The 16,936-nt window shown below is 40.9% G+C and overlaps 1 protein-coding gene and 1 long non-coding RNA gene across 3 annotated transcripts in view; one reads left to right on the top strand and one right to left on the bottom strand.

The window, feature by feature from the left end:
* The window catches only part of NINL (ninein like), a 173,102-nt gene that overhangs the window by 64,734 nt on the left and 91,432 nt on the right, over positions 1–16,936 (top strand). The window contains exons 2-4 of the mRNA XM_049650110.1: positions 3,768–3,961; positions 12,041–12,137; positions 16,055–16,233. Coding sequence (XP_049506067.1) covers positions 3,779–3,961; positions 12,041–12,137; positions 16,055–16,233 — 459 coding nt within the window. The 5' untranslated portion in view covers positions 3,768–3,778. The remainder of the gene's footprint in view (positions 1–3,767; positions 3,962–12,040; positions 12,138–16,054; positions 16,234–16,936) is intronic.
* Positions 6,649–16,115, bottom strand: LOC125936183 (uncharacterized). Of its 2 annotated transcripts, none has more exons than XR_007461955.1 (3): positions 16,037–16,115; positions 15,383–15,420; positions 6,649–7,357 (listed from the first exon to the last, which is right to left on the bottom strand). It is a non-coding gene; the product is annotated as an uncharacterized LOC125936183 (long non-coding RNA). The 2 variants fall into 2 exon arrangements; XR_007461954.1 differs by lacking the exon at positions 6,649–7,357 and adding an exon at positions 14,483–14,904.

Raw genomic sequence — 16,936 nt, 5'->3', positions numbered from 1 at the left:
TCTCACCAGGGGAGACTCGCCACCAGTGGGCCCTCTGCATACAGACTGCACCTTCATGGACAGCCAGGGTGCCTCAGGCCCCAGTTTGAAACTGTGTAGAAAGGGAAAGCTACATCTCAACAGGGACCTTAAGTCCCTGTGGCAACAAAAATAACATGTGGTGGAGGGAGTGTGTGGCCCCCCAGGATGGTGTTGATGCAGGACTTGCCTAAGGCTGGGAGAGGAAGATGGTTCTTCTCTTCTTGCTCAGCCCTTGGGAAAACAGCCAAGCCCGCCTTCTCCAGGGACACTCCTGCACCAACCAAGGGCACACTCTGCAGGACATGGTTTGGTTTGCCCCTTCAGGACTCATGAAGAGTCCTCCCGGGGTGTTGAGGGCCGGAGGAAGGTTTTGTAAGAAAAAACCCTGGAGATGCCCCTCATCTCTAAGACAATCCTTAGAGGGGCACCTGGGTGGCTCAGTCAGTTAAGCGTCTGACTTTGGCTCAGGTCATGATTTCACCGTTCATGGGTTTGAGCCCCACTTCAGGCTCTGTGCTGACAGCTCAGAGCCTGGAGCCTGCTTCAGATTCTGTGTCTCCCTCTCTCTCTCTCTCTGCCCCTCCCCGGCTCATGCTCGCTTTCTCTCTGCCTCTGTCTCTCTGTGTCTCAAAAATAAATAAACATTTAAAAAAATTTTTAAATGAAGAAGGCATGGAAAGATCTTTCAGATATCCTATATTTTTTAAAAGTTGAAAAATAGGGGTGCCTGGGTGGCTCAGTTGTTGGTTGAATGTCTGACTGTGCTGAGATCATGATCCCAGGGCCTTGGGACCAAGTCCTGAGTAGGCCTCTGAGCTAAGCCTGGAGCCTGCATGAGATATTCTGTCTCTCTCTCTTTCTCTCCCATTTGTCCCTCTCCTCCACTTATGCACACTTTCTCTTTCTTCAAAATTAAAAAAAAAGTTGCAAAATAACATGTATGGTGTTACACTTATATAAAAACATGCATATCTATGTGTGTTATCTATTTATATAGGTCTGTGTGTTCATCTACCTCGTAGACTTGGGAATAATTTGAAAGCCTACACTCTAAGCAGTGCTTACCTCTGGGAGTGGAGTTGGGCTTTTGTTTTGCTTTGTTTTGTTTTGTTTTTGTTTATATACTTTTAATTGCTTGAATTGGTTACGACTAAAAGTAAAATAGAAAAACTGGAGGATTTTTCACAATAGGTGTGTTCATGATTTGTGGAGGCATGGCCAGGTGGTGGTGGATGGGGGCTGGGAGGATAGTTAGTAGTCAAGGCAACAGGGAGAGCGTCTGGTGGGGGGAACATCTGCCTGGGGAAGTGTGGGTGTGTGGTAGGTTCTGCAGTCAGGGTCTCCTAGTCACTGCTCACCATCCTCACCCTAATTCCTTGACTCTCTTTCACATACTGAATTTTGCCACTTGTCTTTCTTACCATTATGTTCTCCTGTCCATTTACTTCTGGCTTATCAAAAATAAGCATTGGCAAATATCAGTAGTTGTATGCAGCTCACCACAGGTGGCTGTTGTCTGCAAAAGGACAGAGCTCCCAGCTTAGGTGGGGGACTGACCTCGGATGAGAAGTGTGACAGATGTTGAGTTAGTAAAGGTATTTAGTTTTCTGATTTATCCTTGATGTTTTTACATGTATATCTATATTACTCCATGTTGTTTCTGCAGTCAAAACTGTCCGGGATGAGGCAGGTGTTCAGAGCTCCACCTATCCATGCCCTTTCATCACTTCCCCAAGCTTCTTTCTAGGAATGCACGCATAATTTGATGAGTGGATAGAACAGGCCTGTCATCCTTTCACTCCTGCATCACACCTGAGGCTGAGATGCTGGCAGTCTTTATACCTGATCAGCAGGTGTTTAATCAGGAGCTCAGGGAAGGCAGTTCACCTTATAAGATCATAATGGAGATTCTATTCAAAGTCAGTTTTTTTACATCACTGATTTTACTGTTTCCCTGAGTAAGACGATACTCTTGGTGGAGGGAGGAGGGGATTGATATGAACAGATTTCAATCCTTCATACAGGTTTTGTGCTGATGCAGACCTCCCTACCCCTCGTGGATGATGCATGGGCAAATACCATTGACATTAAAAATAATATCTTTATAGAATTGGCATTTATTGTGCTGTTTCTTTTTTTTTTTAATTTTTTTTTAACATTTATTTATTTTTGAGACAGAGAGAGACAGAGCATGAATGGGGGAGGGTCAGAGAGAGAGGAAGACACAATCTGAAACAGGCTCCAGGCTCTGAGCAGTCAGCACAGAGCCTGATGCGGGGCTTGAACTCACGGACCGCGAGATCATGACCTGAGCCGGAGTCGGACGCTTAACCGACTGAGCCACCCAGGCGCCCTGTGTGCTGTTTCTTAATTAGTAAGAGATGTTACTTTATTGTTTCGTGTTTATGAATTGTTTGATGATTAATGAGCTTGATCAGTTTTCCATGTTTGTTTACTTATCACATCTCTTTTCAGAATTGTCCACAGTCCTGTGTCTGTATAATATGCTGACCAACGTGAAGTCACCATTGTTGTTGGTCAGAAAACTCCAGTATTGGCAATATCATATGGTTCATCCTAGTATCTTTAGGACCTCAGTGTTTTACACGGCTTAGCAACATCTTTCTAGTTATAAAGTGTTTCGCTTTTTATAGAATTTTTTGAGAAACATAAAAATGTTGAGAATAGAAAATGGAAATGTAGAATATCATAAAATCATCTGTTACCATTTTGGTGTATTTTTTTTTACTATATTTCCCCCCAAGAATTGCAGAAGTCTCTTGATAGATTTGTTCCAGACATAAGTGAATTCTGTATGTGAACTGACCAGTACGTATGCCAGCTATTATTATTATAAAGTTTTTATCCTGGCTTGGTATTTTATCAACTGCACTTCCTATGCTGTTTAATATTTTTCAGAAATGTGTTTTTTAAGCCTGTTGGCTATTCTGCCATATAATTGTTCTGTAACTTAGCAATCTATTTTCTTTTGTTGGACATTTTATTTTTTCTTTTACGTTTTTGTCCTGAAGTACAAGGAATTTCTGTAAGATATTGTGTATGTGAAATAACTAGGTCAGATAATACAATTATTTAAAAATTTCTTGGTATACAAAGTATATTTCAGAAGGCATTTAATTGTCACTTTCTCCAGAAATATGTGAGAGGCCCCTTTGATGATAGCCTCAGTTAGCATTGGGGTTTTTATTCTTGATATTTGACAGTGGCAAAGAGTATCTTTGTTTTAATTTGAACATTTTATATGGTTATTATCCATATACTTTTTCTTTTGTGATTAAGTAACATCCTCTATATATTTTATTGGAGTTTCCATTTTTTATTGTAAATAATTTTATTTAGTAAAATTTAGTAATTTGGTATATTAAATACCAGTAAGGAAAAAAATACCATACTTGTATATATAGAGAGAAAAATTAGAATGTATGTTTGTCAAAATATTAGTAATGATATTTTTAGGTGGTGAAATTTTGGATGATTTTAAGTTCTCTATACCTATCTCTTTTTCCTGATTATTCTATAATAGATATTTTCTTACAGAACAAAGAAATTCTGGTTCTTTTGAACAAGGACTGGCTTCCTATTCACATGTTTCTGGCCTTTCCTGTAGAGGTCTCACAGGAGCACCCTGGATGCCACCATACCAGGCTCATTGTAGCAGTGAAAAAAATGTGGCATGTGGCAATAAGAGTGTACTCTTGTTTCTCTTTTCCCCCTGGCATGTCCAGCCTGCTATGGGATGGGTGAAGAAGAAGAGAACCACTATGTTTCACAGCTCAAAGAAGTCTACAGCAGCTGTGACACCACAGGGACAGGCTTTCTGGACCGGGAAGAGCTGACCCAGCTCTGCCTTAAGCTTCATCTGGAAAAGGAGCTGCCCATCCTTCTGCAAACACTTCTTGGAAATGACCACTTTGCCAGGGTGGGTATTTGACTTCATTCTCATGAGGAAAAGCACAGAATACTATAGTTAGCTGTAGGCATTTGAGAAATATCAGTTGACTAAAGAGACAGACCAAAGGAGAGTTACTAGGAACTGGAAAGCTGCTTTTCCTTCTGCTGCACTTCTACATTGTAGCAAGAGTTTCCTTAAGATTACTTTTTTTTTAATGTTTATTAATTTTTGAGAGAAAGCATGAGTAGGGGAGGGGCCGAGAGAGAGGGGGACAGGGGATGAGAAGTAGGCTCTGCACTGACAGCTGTGAGCCCCATGCAGGGCTCAGACCCATGAACCATGAGATCATGACCTGAGTCAAAGTTGGACGCTCAACTGACTTAGCCACCCAGGTTCCCCTAAGATTATTTTTTTAAAGCATAGTAACTTCCAGAGGTTTGGTTTGTTTTTCCAGAAAGGTGTTTGAGTGATTTATTGGGGGCGGGGGATGGGATGGAAGGTTGGTATGGGTAAATGGTATGTGGTTCACAAACAAACACAAGGATCTGTGGGCAGCTGACATACTGTCATTGAGAGAAAGGTAACTTCAAACTACCTTGAAGGCAGACTGTCTAGTAAAATTACACAGCTTGAAATTCATTATAGCAGATGAACAAAGCAACTGCACACCACTGTTACAAAACAAAACATAGATACGTATGTTGAGAGGTGTCCTGTAATTTCATCTAGGCCAGATCGAAAGTATGAACTCAAGTTGTTTTTGCTAGGAAATTCAAGGTCATCTAGAATGGTGATCTAGAATCTAGACTACAATTTGCTTTACTGACAGAAACACTGAAAAGTACCTCCTACTTTGTCCCTACTTCTTAAATGTGTCCAGATGTTAATGTTTTAGTGTTAAAAACAGTGCCTGTTATCTCGTTGGTCATCTTTGAAGGAAGAACATTTTTTCCAGACAAATCAATGAAACCATTTTTATTTTGAATGATAAAAAAAAAAAAAAATCCAGCCTGCAGATTTTCCTGAATGGGCTCTTGGACAAAAACAAATGCAGAAAAACAAGAAAAAAATCCCTCACTGCCAGCATAGGGAGAGAGTCCAGATGAAATGTACCTCTTGTTACTTCCCCAAAGCACCCACTGCCCCATATTGCCAATGCCTGCCAGTAGGATACTGTTACTCCCTCTTAGGGAGCTCTGGCTCAATTAATCTGACCACACTCTTTCTCTGTCTCTCTTCATTCTATTCCTGATTTTTTTTATGGACTTAAGAATTAGGTGTAATTGTGATAATGTTCTAGCCCCTCTTGATATCACCTGGAATTGTATTTGGGAGCAAAAGGCACATTTGTGAAAATCACTCTGGTTATTCAAGCAGTATAAACAGATGATCTGAGTTTCTTGATTATTTATGGCAGTTTGGAAAATTAAAAGCCAAAAGAAGAACTTGACATTCAGATGACAGATTCTGCTGATTGAACAATCACATCATTCCAGAGCTTTCCCCCACTTTATCCTTTGTATGTGCAGAAATGGTACAAGATTTAGAAACATCAAATTATGATAGGGAAAAAAAAAAGTATTAGTATTGGAGCATCAGTTAAGAGAAAAATCAGCTTGGGTTGTTTGAGATTTCTGGTTTCTCCCACATCACCTGTATCCTGGAAAAGAGTTCCTATGAGCTATAACTCCTTCCAGGAGGCTGGATGTTTTTCCTCACACTTTTATGGGGAGGTATGTTAGAAGGAGACACAGACACTCACAGGCATTGACAGGAGCCTGACCTTTTCTGATTAACATCGTCTCTTAATAAAGCTCTGTGTGTGTGTTCATCCATCTTTCTGTTTGTCCCAACTCCTCTCTCTTATGGTGAAGATTTCTGCTGCCCTTAGTGCTCTTGAGTCTCATCTGAAGTTGTCCCTCCTTCCCTCTCTAACATTTCAAGAGTAGTGTCCACACCAGCCAATGCCTCTAGGGGCCCTGCATTTGTCTCCCTCCACCCCACCCCACACTGTGTACCACCTCCTCTGTGATTGTATAGTCATGGTGGATTATTTCTGCTTTCAGAGCTTTTACTGCTCCTCTGCTTCATCCCACACATGGGGCATAGCTTACACAGCCAGCATTTAGGTGGATTCTGTAGAGGTTTTAGAGGAAGCTGGTGTCAAGCCAGAAATGTCCAGATAGTTGTCAACCACTTACCATGATAGAAACCAAATGGTGAAGATTTCAGGATATTTCAAAGAAAATCAAGATAAATCCTTTATCCACAAGAATTGATTGTCTTTTTAGTTGAAATATCACATATCCAGTTTCCTTGTAGTAACTAATATATGACATCTTGTAAATGTTAGTCATTGATACAGTAATCCAGTTATAAAAATGAATAACAATATTATAAACAACATTAATTTTAATTAACAAGGTAATCTTTTAATGCACTGAGGTTATGCTCATTTTTAATTCCTATTTCCTGTGAAGGAAACATTATCAAGGTCTGGTTTCAAGCCAGAAATTAATCTGATCTGATTCCCTTGGAGTGTGGGGAATTTCCATGTGCATTTTATGTTAAGTTCTCTTTTTTCTTTGTTAGTAGTGAGGACCTTACATTGAATATTTTAAACTTGTGCAGAAAGAGAATTTTACTCACAAAAAAATAATTATTTTTTTAATTGAAATATAGTTGACATACAGTGTTATATTAGTTTTAGTTGTACAACATAGAGATTGGATAAGTCTATATGTTATCTCATGCTCACCACAAGTGTAGCTGCCATCTGCCACCATACAATGCCATTACAGTGTCATTGATTATATTCCCTATGCTGTTCCTTTTATCCTCGTGACTTATTCATTCCTTAACTGGAAGCTTATATCTCCCACTTCCTTGCATTCATTTTGCCAGTACTCCCACTACCCTCCCCTCTGGCAACCATGTTTTCTGTATTTATGGGTCTGTTTTTGCCTTTTTGTTTGTTCATTCATTTGTTTTATTTTTTAGATTCTATTTTTTAGATCCCAAGTGAAATCAGATGGCATTTGCTTTCTGTTGACTTACTTCACTTAACATAATACCCTCTAGGTCCATCCATGTTGTCACAGATGGCAAGATCTCATCCTTTCTTATGACTGAGCTATTCCTTTTTTATTATCTATACCACATTTTCCTTATCCATCCATCTATTGATGGACACTTGGGCTGCTTCCATATCTTTGCTATGTTTATTGCAATAAACATAGGGGTGCATATACTTAGAAAAACAATTCTTGACATTGTATTACTGAAAATAATTTTAAAGTTGAAAGTGATTCTTGATCACACTGTCCAGCCTCTTCATTGTGATGAGTGAGTCTGAGATTATACGGAGATGATGGTATGTCCTATTCTGTGAAGCACCTTAGTGCCATGGGGTTGCTCTTCCCACTTTATTGAAGGAAAAAGACACAGAAACACATATAAGCACAGTTAGAATAGTATCAGATAAAATGGCAATACACTTGGCAATCAGATATCACTACTATTTGATCGTTAGAAGAAAGTCATCTGATGAGTGTTATCAAAGACACAATAGAAATCAGAGATTAGATCAAGCAAAATTGTCATTTCGTTCTACTTCCGTGTATTCAACAAGTATTTCTGAGCACTTAATATGTGCTAGGCAACATGCAGAAGCTAGGGATGTGATAATGACAGAAATACAATGTCTATCTTCATATGAAGTGACATATATGCAAGATATTCATTCTAGCAGTAATTCAAATAGCAAAACATTGGAAACAGCCTTTTTAACATGAGATTGATTAAGATAGATCCATATGATGGAATGTATGTAGTCCTAAAAAAAAAAAAGTATGAACAGGCTTCAAACATTCTGGTAGTGGCAGGTTAGCAAACTCAGGCCAGCTTCCCGTATGGGCTACTAAAAACTGCTGAACAAAATCATAAAAACAAATATCTTGAAAATGGTAAAGAGCAAGCAAGTCATGGGCACCTGGGTGGCTCAGTTGGTTAAGTGTCCAATTCTAGATTTTGGCCCAGGTCATGATTTCGCAGTTCATGAGTTTGAGCCCCACAACAGGCTCCACGCTGGCAGTGTGGATCCTGCTTGGGATTCTCTCTCTCTGTCCCTCCCAGATCTCTCTTTCTCTCTCTCTCTCAAAATAAATAAACTATAAAAAAAAAAGAGAGCAAATAAGTCAGTGAGGAATTACCTAAAAATCTCTAATAAGTCATATACTGAAAGATGTTAAGCTCATCACACAAAACCCCATTAGTGTTGAGAAACTGTGAAATTGATGTGGCCTTTGGGACCTCAGAGGACCAGGGAGATATGTCAAAACCCAGGTTCACCCAAGGTAGAGAATCTGATAAACCAGCCCCCAATTTAAGGGAGGATCTGAATCAGCCATTGTGTCTTTTGCTGTCTGGACTTGTAGTCCCCTCAGTGGTCTAGATAACCTCACTTATCTGAAGGTGGTCCTGTCCAGGTGGTGCCCTCAGGCATCTGGCAATAGCAAATAAAAGACCTCTCTTGACAAAGTGCCATCATTCAAGATCTGTAATTATTCCTAAGTAATAGTCAAATACAACCAGCATATAATCAAGGATAGCCAACACACAAATAAGGCAGGATGAGGAAGAACCAGGGGAAATAAAGGCAACAGAAGCAGGTGCACAGCATGTGAGGTACTGGAATTACTGCGAACAAAATATCAAACAACTGTGGTTACTGTGTGAGAAGAGATTTTTTTTTAAAAAGCTTGAAAATACCTATAGGAAAGAGGAAACTCTAAAAAATGATATAACAAATCTGAACACAGAACCAAATACAATTTTTAGAACCGAAAAGTGTGATCACAGGCCAAAATTAAAACCAATGTAGATTAGACACAGCTGAGGAGAGCATTCATTAACTGGAATCAAGAATATAGCATGAAGATAGAAACAGAAGAGAAGGTAAAGGTAGAGTGAAAAGATCCTACCTTCCAACATCCCTTTATTTGGAATCCCAGGAGAGAGGAGTGAATGAGGTGGGGCATAATGTGAACATATAATAGCTAAAAAAACAAATTTCCAGAACAGGTTTGGGATTCCCCAAATCCACTGAATTCCAAGTAGCATAAATGCAAAGAAATCCACACCTAGCCATATTATTGTAAAACTGAAAGTAAACAGAGAAATCATCATAAAAGCAGCCAGAGATGGGTATACAGGATCTCTGTATTTTTTCCTATAACTGCATGTGAATGTATAATTCTCTCAAAATGAAAAGTTTAATCATTTTTTTTGAAAAGAAGTCTGGGAAAAATAGATGTATCTTGAAAATGAGCCATAGTTAGATTGACAGCTGCCTTCTGAAAGATAACAGCAGAAGCTGGAAACCAGTGGAAAGGTATCTCCAGTGTGCTAGTAGAAATCAGCTGGCAACCTGAGTTCCATACTCAGCAAGGTCCTTTAAGAGTAAAGGTGAAAGAACGCATCAGTGAAAAGACGAATTCTGGTCAGTTAGGAAAAGATACAGAGGCAAACATATCCCATAAACTATTTGCCAGAAGTGGCATCACATGCTAGAGACAAAAATAAACAAATGCACAAATAATCCAATGTCAGGTCATAATAACACATGTATCCTCAGCAGACAGCTGCATTTAGTGCTCAGCAGCAGCAACAGAGTTTTGCTCATTCAAGTTCTGTGCCAGACTTGGGAAGCATGCTTGCACCTACAGCCCAAACCTGCTTTTTCAGCATTTACTGGTGACCTCTTGACCTATCTAATCTCATCTGTTGATTTCTTTCTGTGTGACTTTTATTAAATCATCCATAGAGAAAAGAGCACATATCAGAAGTATATACTCAATGAATATCCCATGCTGAGTGCATCTGGGTAACCAGCATCCTGAATCCCTCCTCATGTCCCTTGCAGTCCCTCTTTCACTAAGGCTACCAGCTGTCCTGATGCTAGCACCATGGATTTGCTTTGTCTGTTTCTGAACTTTATATAATGGAAATACACAGTACATGCTCAGTACATCCTCTCTGGGTTTTTTTTACCCAGTATCATATCTCTGTCAGTGTTTTTTTTTTTTCCATCATCATATTTCATTGTCTGACTATATCATAATTTATTTACCCATTCTATTTATGGATATCTGGGTCATTTCCACTATTCTTTTAATAAATTTTTTCTACTTAAAAAAAGTTTACTGAAAGTTAAATAAAAACATTTCAGACAATCAAACTAAAAAGAGCTTAGCACCAGCATACTTAAGAAAAATGAAATTCTAAAGGATGTACCTCAAATAGATGGAAAATTATCCTAGACAGAAGGTCAGAAACACAAAAATAAACGAAAAACAAAGCAGTAAATATTTGTATAATTCTTAATGAACATTGATTATATAAAGCAAAAATAATATTTTGTGGGAGGTTAAAATAGAGTGAGTTAAAATGTATAACAATTGATAACAAAGGCATGAAAGTCAGGAGTGTAGTAAATGAAATTAAATTGTTACATAGGTTTTGTATTGCCGTGGAAGAGGGTAAAAGTATTGACTAACAGTAAACTTTGATAAGCTGGGGATGCACATTGTAATTTTTAGAATGAAGGAAAAGAGAATGGAAATAGAGTGCATAACCTATAACTTAGTAAAGGAAAAATGAAGTCCTAAAAAAAAGGTCAGTAAATCCAAAGAGAGGAAACAAGGGAGAAAACACAAGCAGAAGCAGATTGAAAGCACACTGTAGAATAGTAGATTTAAATCCAACTATATCAGTAATTATGTTAAATGTAAATAGACTAAGTAGTTAAAAGATAAAGCTTTCACAAACATCAGAAATATAAGGATATAAAAAACTAACATTATTAAAATTTGATGGAAAGGTATAGCATGTAAATACTAATCAGAAGAAAGCTAGTCTTTATGGTAAATAACATTTCCGAACTAAAGAGGGTTAGCATTTTATAGTGATAAAAGATTCAGTTCACCAAGAAGATTCAAATGCATATTCTATGACCCCACAATCCCATTCTTCTGCATATACACTAGAGAAACTCCTAAGGACAAATGTGCAATAATGTTTAAAGCAGTTTTGGTTTTTTTTGTAAATAATCAGACACTGGAAACAATGGGAATATCCATCAGCAGGAGAATAGTTAGTAAATACACCGTTAAACAATGGAATGCTATATAGCAGCAAAAAAGAATTATGCATGGCAGCTTGAATGAGTATTACAGAAGTAATATTGAGTTTTAAGAAGCAGGGGATAAAAGAATATATGCATATAATTCCATTTAGATCAAATTTGAAAGGAAGCAAAGCTAAGCCATATTGCTCAGGGATGCATACAAATGTATAAAAGCAAAGATGTTATTACTATAAAAGTCAGAGTAGGGGGGCGGGTGATTTAATCAAAAGGAGCCATGGTGGAGGCCCCTCTGGGATGCTGGCAATATTCCATTTCTTGATGGGGTGGTGATAGCCTGAATATTTTCTTTATGTATATTAATGTTTTATGATCATCAGATACCCCTTTTTGGTTCAATTTTCTAATTATGTTGTTTGATGTACTTATTAAAATTTGTAATTGGGTTTTGTTGGTGATCAGTTTTTGGCTTGCTTTCCTTATTCTTCTATTTAAAAAAATTCTTAGGGGTGCCTGAGTGGCTCAGTCAGTTAAGCATCTGACTCTTGATCTTGGCTAGGGTCTTGATCTCAGGATTGTGAATTCAAGCCCCAAATTGGGTTCTGTGCTGGGTGTGGAGTCTACTTAAAAAAAATATTGAGGTGTGTGAGTAGCTCAGTTGGTTAAGTGTTCGAGTCTTGACTTGGCCTGAGGTCATGATCTCACAGTTCGTGATTGTTGAAGCCCCACATCAGCACAGAGCCCACTTGGGATTCTTTCTCTCTACCCCTCCTCCATTGGTGTGCACACACGGTCTCAAAATAAAATTTTTAAAAATCTTAAGTGAATATTAGAAAAAATGAAATGAATGCTCTCAGTGCTAAAGGCAGCAATATGTTCCATGTGAGAATATAAACAAAAGGCTAAGGTATTACATATGTGATCTGTTGTAACACTGACCTCTGTTTTCTTACATTTACCAGGTTAACTTTGAGGAATTTAAGGAAGGTTTTGTGGCAGTGTTGTCATCAAATGCTGGTGCTGCCCTCTCGGATGAAGACAGTAGTTCCTTGGAATCTAGTAAGAGGACTTTCTCCACTCACCTTAAGTTTTTTTCATTATTTATCTGTTACCTTCAGGAGTGTGGTATTCAGACTGAAGGATATTGGTAGGTCTGAGAATTAAATCCTAACTCCACTGTCTGACTGCCAAGCTGTGTGGACTGGGATGAGACATTGGATTTTCTTCTTCTTTTGTTTCCTTATTTGTCCATAGTGTTGGAGAGGAAAAGCTCTATTGCTTTCCTTTACACATAGCACTCTGAATACTTCTGGCACTTCTGGTCACCAAATGCGTGGTAGTTTGTCCCACACCAGGCAATTCCCCAGCACCATCTAGGTGTCCTACATTGCAACTCAACCCTGACATTACCTCCCTGGAGATAGCCTTGTAGCCTTAGTCCTACAAGATGGCCCCCACTTCAGATGCCAGTCACAAGTCCAGCTTGTTGCCTCTCTTTCTGATTGGTTGTAAGTCAGAGATTCCCACAGCCCCTTCCTTAGGTTCAATTCATTTGCAAGAGCAGCTCATAGAAATCAGAGCAACAGTTTACTTACTAAATCACCACTTTATTATAAAAGGATAGAACTTGGGAACAGCCAGATGGAAGAGGGAGGGGCACAGGGCAAGGTGTGGGGAAAGGATGGAGAGCTCATGCCCTCTCACCACACACCACTCTACCCCAATCTCTGTGTGTTCACTCCAAAAGCTCTCTGAACCCCATCCTGTTGAGTTTTTATGCAGGCTTCATTACATAGGCATGATTGATCAAACCACTGGCTATTTATGACTGAATGCAACCTCCATTTATGACTGAATGCAACCTCCAGCCCCTCCCACTTCCCTGGGGGTCAGGTGTGGGGCTGAAAGTTCTAACCCTCTAATCACATGGTTGGGTGTCCAGGCAACCAGCCCCCATTCTGAAGGGCATTCTAGGGGTCACCTCATTAACATAAACTCAGGTTTGGTTGCCAGGGATGGGGTGAAGACCAAATATATATTTATTATAAATCACAGTATCACAGGTGTCAAATAATACTGCGTGCTGTCCTTACAGCATGAAGTGTTGACAAGATAAAGTAGAACTTTATATCTTCAACTGTGGAGCAGTTGAAGTTTCAAGATTTGAAAGCTCAGTGCAGACATAAGGTATATCTAGACCACTGAGGTTGGCAGAACAGATAGGATGCCACCAGCCTTGGGAAGATCTGACCAGGGGTGGGAGCCATTACATGACCAGCAGTCATTTGCAGATGTATCTTATGTCAGGCAGTAGTGTTGTGCTGTGCTGACATGCCTGTCATGGGAATGGGGCTGGAGGGACAAAGATAGAATTTCCAAATGGAAGGGACATCCTGAGGAGGAATGCCCCCTGGCTTTGGTAATGGTCAGGAGGTGGAGGGAGGGCTTGGAAAGAGGTCCACTCAGGGGCATGTAGATTGTGGGTTGAGGGTCAGAAGATGGTGATGGACATTCTCGGTGCCTGTTCCACCGGACTTTGGGCTGTGAATGACAGCCACTTGATGTGCTTCAGACCCATCTTGGCTACCTGTGGTGAGTATTGGGCAGTGAGTGAAATAGGGCATGGGGCAATGTGTTTGAGGTTGGAGGTATGGTATTGATGAGATCGAGGAGGGAGCTCTTTTCCTTCTGGTCCGCAGCAGGCTCCTCCCACAGTAGACCCTTGGTCTAGAGCAGGTGCATGACCAGATAACAGGGATAATAGTGGGAGAGCTTGGGGCAGGGGAATGGGGAGTGGAAAGGATGATACCTCACATCAGTTGTCTTCAGTGTGCCAGGCTCACAGAATCCTGTGGCATTATCATACCCATTATTCAGATGAGGAACTGAGGGCTGATGTGTGAAGGGATTTGTCCAAGATCCCACATAGATCTTGGAACTGTGGCCAAGATTTGAGTTCCGGTTTTCCTGTTGTAAGCACTGGGCCCTTGTATACAAGTGTAGCCAGAACCCGCTCCTTCAGCTGGCTGCTAAAGGCTACACGGCACCTGGGTATAGTGTAGAGAACCCTGCATGACCCCTGGGGCATTTGCTGGTCACTTTGTCTGACACTGTTCTTCTGAAAGAGGTGAAGAATGCCACAGGCCTTTACTAACACAAGATTTGGGAATGTGGCATGTGATCGTGGATAGGAATGGAAGGGCGATGCCCAGGGTCCCTGACACTATATATGCTCCTCCCATGCTAGAGAATGTGTGGAGCTTCTAAACTTAAAACTAGATCTCTGGCATGCACTCAGTTTCTCCAAAGAGATAAGAAAGTATTCTAGGACTTGTGGTTTTTCCCCCCTCTTCTTTCAATTCTTTTGTTTTCTTTGCCTTTTTCCTTTCTTTCAGATCTCAAAGCTGTCCTCAATTAAATGGTCATATGTGTGGCCTGAGACTCCTTTCCTTCATGGCAGATCAAGGGGACATCAGAGCCCCTCTGATTTTTCTGCACTTGGTTTCCCAACTGTGCCCCAGCTTCCCATTTCCTGCCTGATACAACTTTCCTTCTTCTTATACCCCCTCAAGGTGGAAGGAGGATTCTTCTCCCACCCACATCAGCCAGCCCACAGCCTCTCTGTAACCAGAAACGATGCTCATATGCAAGAGCCCAAATTCACTGACTTTCACTTACCCTTTTGGCAGCTCTCTGTTAGGAGCCTTTCTCCATATTTATAGTTTGCCCCTTCTGAACACTGCTGGGTTGCTCCCTCCTTTTTTCTCTCTGCTGGCTTGGAAACTTTGCCCTCCTCTTCAGTACATCACATGCCTGTTGTCCCAGGCTGATTGGTATAATTTACGATTACCTTCAAGTGTCCCAGTGAGGTGAGACATGCTATAGTCACCCTGCATATTGTCAGCTGTCTTAAATGTCATGCTGTCACTTCATAGTCTGCACATCCCACATGGAACTTGGCATCTTCCTCCCTAAAACTCCTCCCTCATCCCCAGTGTCTGTCTGTCACTGGCATCACTGTACTTTCAGTTGGCCAGGCTGGACCCAGCCCCTTCCTCTGATGTGGTCTCAAGGTCAGGAGTCAGGGGTCAAGGTCAGGGGGAATGGAAGAAAGGAATGATGTGGTACTTGACTTAAAGAAGCATGACACCTTTCAGTGAAATTCTGTTTTCCTGGCCTGGAATTACTTCATTGGATCCTATGCTTTTCTTTCCAACTGGCCCATGCTGGCTGCTTCCCTCTGAACCTATGTCGTGTCCTGGCTGCTGCCCATGATACCCTCTCCAAGTCTGTTTCTTACTCACCCAAATTCCTCACAGAGTCAGTATCATTTCTTCTCTGCCTGAGAGGTCACATTGTGTACAAATGTGAACAGGTAAGGAGGGAAGAAGGAAATGCAAAGGGTTATTAGGGTTTAAGAGATTCTCATGAATCCCAGACTAAAACTCATGCCTGCCTTTGCCCCAGACTTCAGACCTGCAGAGTTTGAGCCTCCCTTGGCTGTGTGTGAGGTCCATGCCCACAGCTCCCTGACAGTCCTGTCCAGATGGGGTCCTGAAGTAAGCAGGGTAGGAAGTGACCTTCTGGTCTCTAGAACAGTATGTTGCTGGAATATTGGAGGGTTTTTTTTCTTTGTATAAAAAGCTATTAGTATTAGTCTCTTATTATGTAAACAAAAAGTCTTTTTGTATTAGTAGTAGTCTTTTACTACATAAAAGCAGTATGCTCAGAAAACTTTAAATAGCACATAGAGTTTAGAGTAGAAAGTCTCCATCTCCCAGCCTGGGTTTCTCAGTTCCCTGCCTGAGGAATAGATTGACCACTGTTAACTGCTGTCTGTGTTCTTCCAGACATTTTCTGTGTGCCTCTGTGAGAGCTACACTCCGTATCTTGAAATGTGTTGCTGCAGTGTGCACAGACCATCCGCTCCCTGTCCCTCCCCACCCCCTCCACCAAACCTCATATTTTCTTTCCAGCTGCCTCGCGTGCTGTCCCGCCAAAGTATGTGAGTGGCTCTAAATGGTATGGTCGCTGGAGCTGCCCTGAGCCTGAGCCATGTGGCTCTGCAACAGGAGCCAAATGTTTACCAGAACAGCAGGCGAGGACCACTGGGAGAGGCCAGCTCCGCCGCTCTGCATCTCTGGAAAGTGTGGAGGTGGGTCCGAGTTCCTCCTTTCCCCACCCTAGGCCACCATCTCATTTAGTCATTGTGACGTGACTATAAGAGGATGTGAGGGGCAGGTGGGCATTTCTGGGCATCTCAAGTTGCCAGAAACAAGGGTGCAGTTTGGGGAATGACATTTCATTCTAAAGTCTGGGGTGCCTGAGTGACCTAATTGGTTAAATGACTGACTCTTGATTTTGGCTCAGGTCATGATCTCATGGTTCATGAGATCTAGCCCCATGTTGGGCTGCATGCTAGGTGTGGAGTCTGCTTGAGGTTCTCTCCTTGTCTCTCTCTCTCTGCCCCTCCCCCCCTCATTCTCTCTGTCTCTCTCTCAAAATAAATAAATAAACTTAAAAAAAAAGAATTGTTAAAATGTCTCTGGGTCTGTCTGCAGGGAATTCTGGCCAGAGTGTACTTCTTCAGACATTAGGGCAGTGGAGAATTTGTGCTAAAATCACTTGTTTCTTTCCCTCTCCTGCTTATCACCACCAACTTTCCCCCCACCATTGTGAGAAGGCTGTTTTTTATGGTTTCATAAGAGTGAGAAAAGAAAGAAAGATGCCTTTCTGGTGCCCTTGTAAGGTTAGGAACTTGGAAGTACCAATAGGCCCATGGTCCCACCTGCCTTGAACACTTGGAATATGCCAAGAATATACCACTTACAATTTGGCAAACATGTGCTGAGACCTCC

Source organism: Panthera uncia, assembly GCF_023721935.1.
Source record: "Panthera uncia isolate 11264 chromosome A3 unlocalized genomic scaffold, Puncia_PCG_1.0 HiC_scaffold_11, whole genome shotgun sequence".
Lineage (NCBI taxonomy): Eukaryota > Metazoa > Chordata > Mammalia > Carnivora > Felidae > Panthera > Panthera uncia.
Note: the sequence above shows the minus strand (reverse complement) of the source record. Positions and strands in the feature narration are given on the sequence as shown.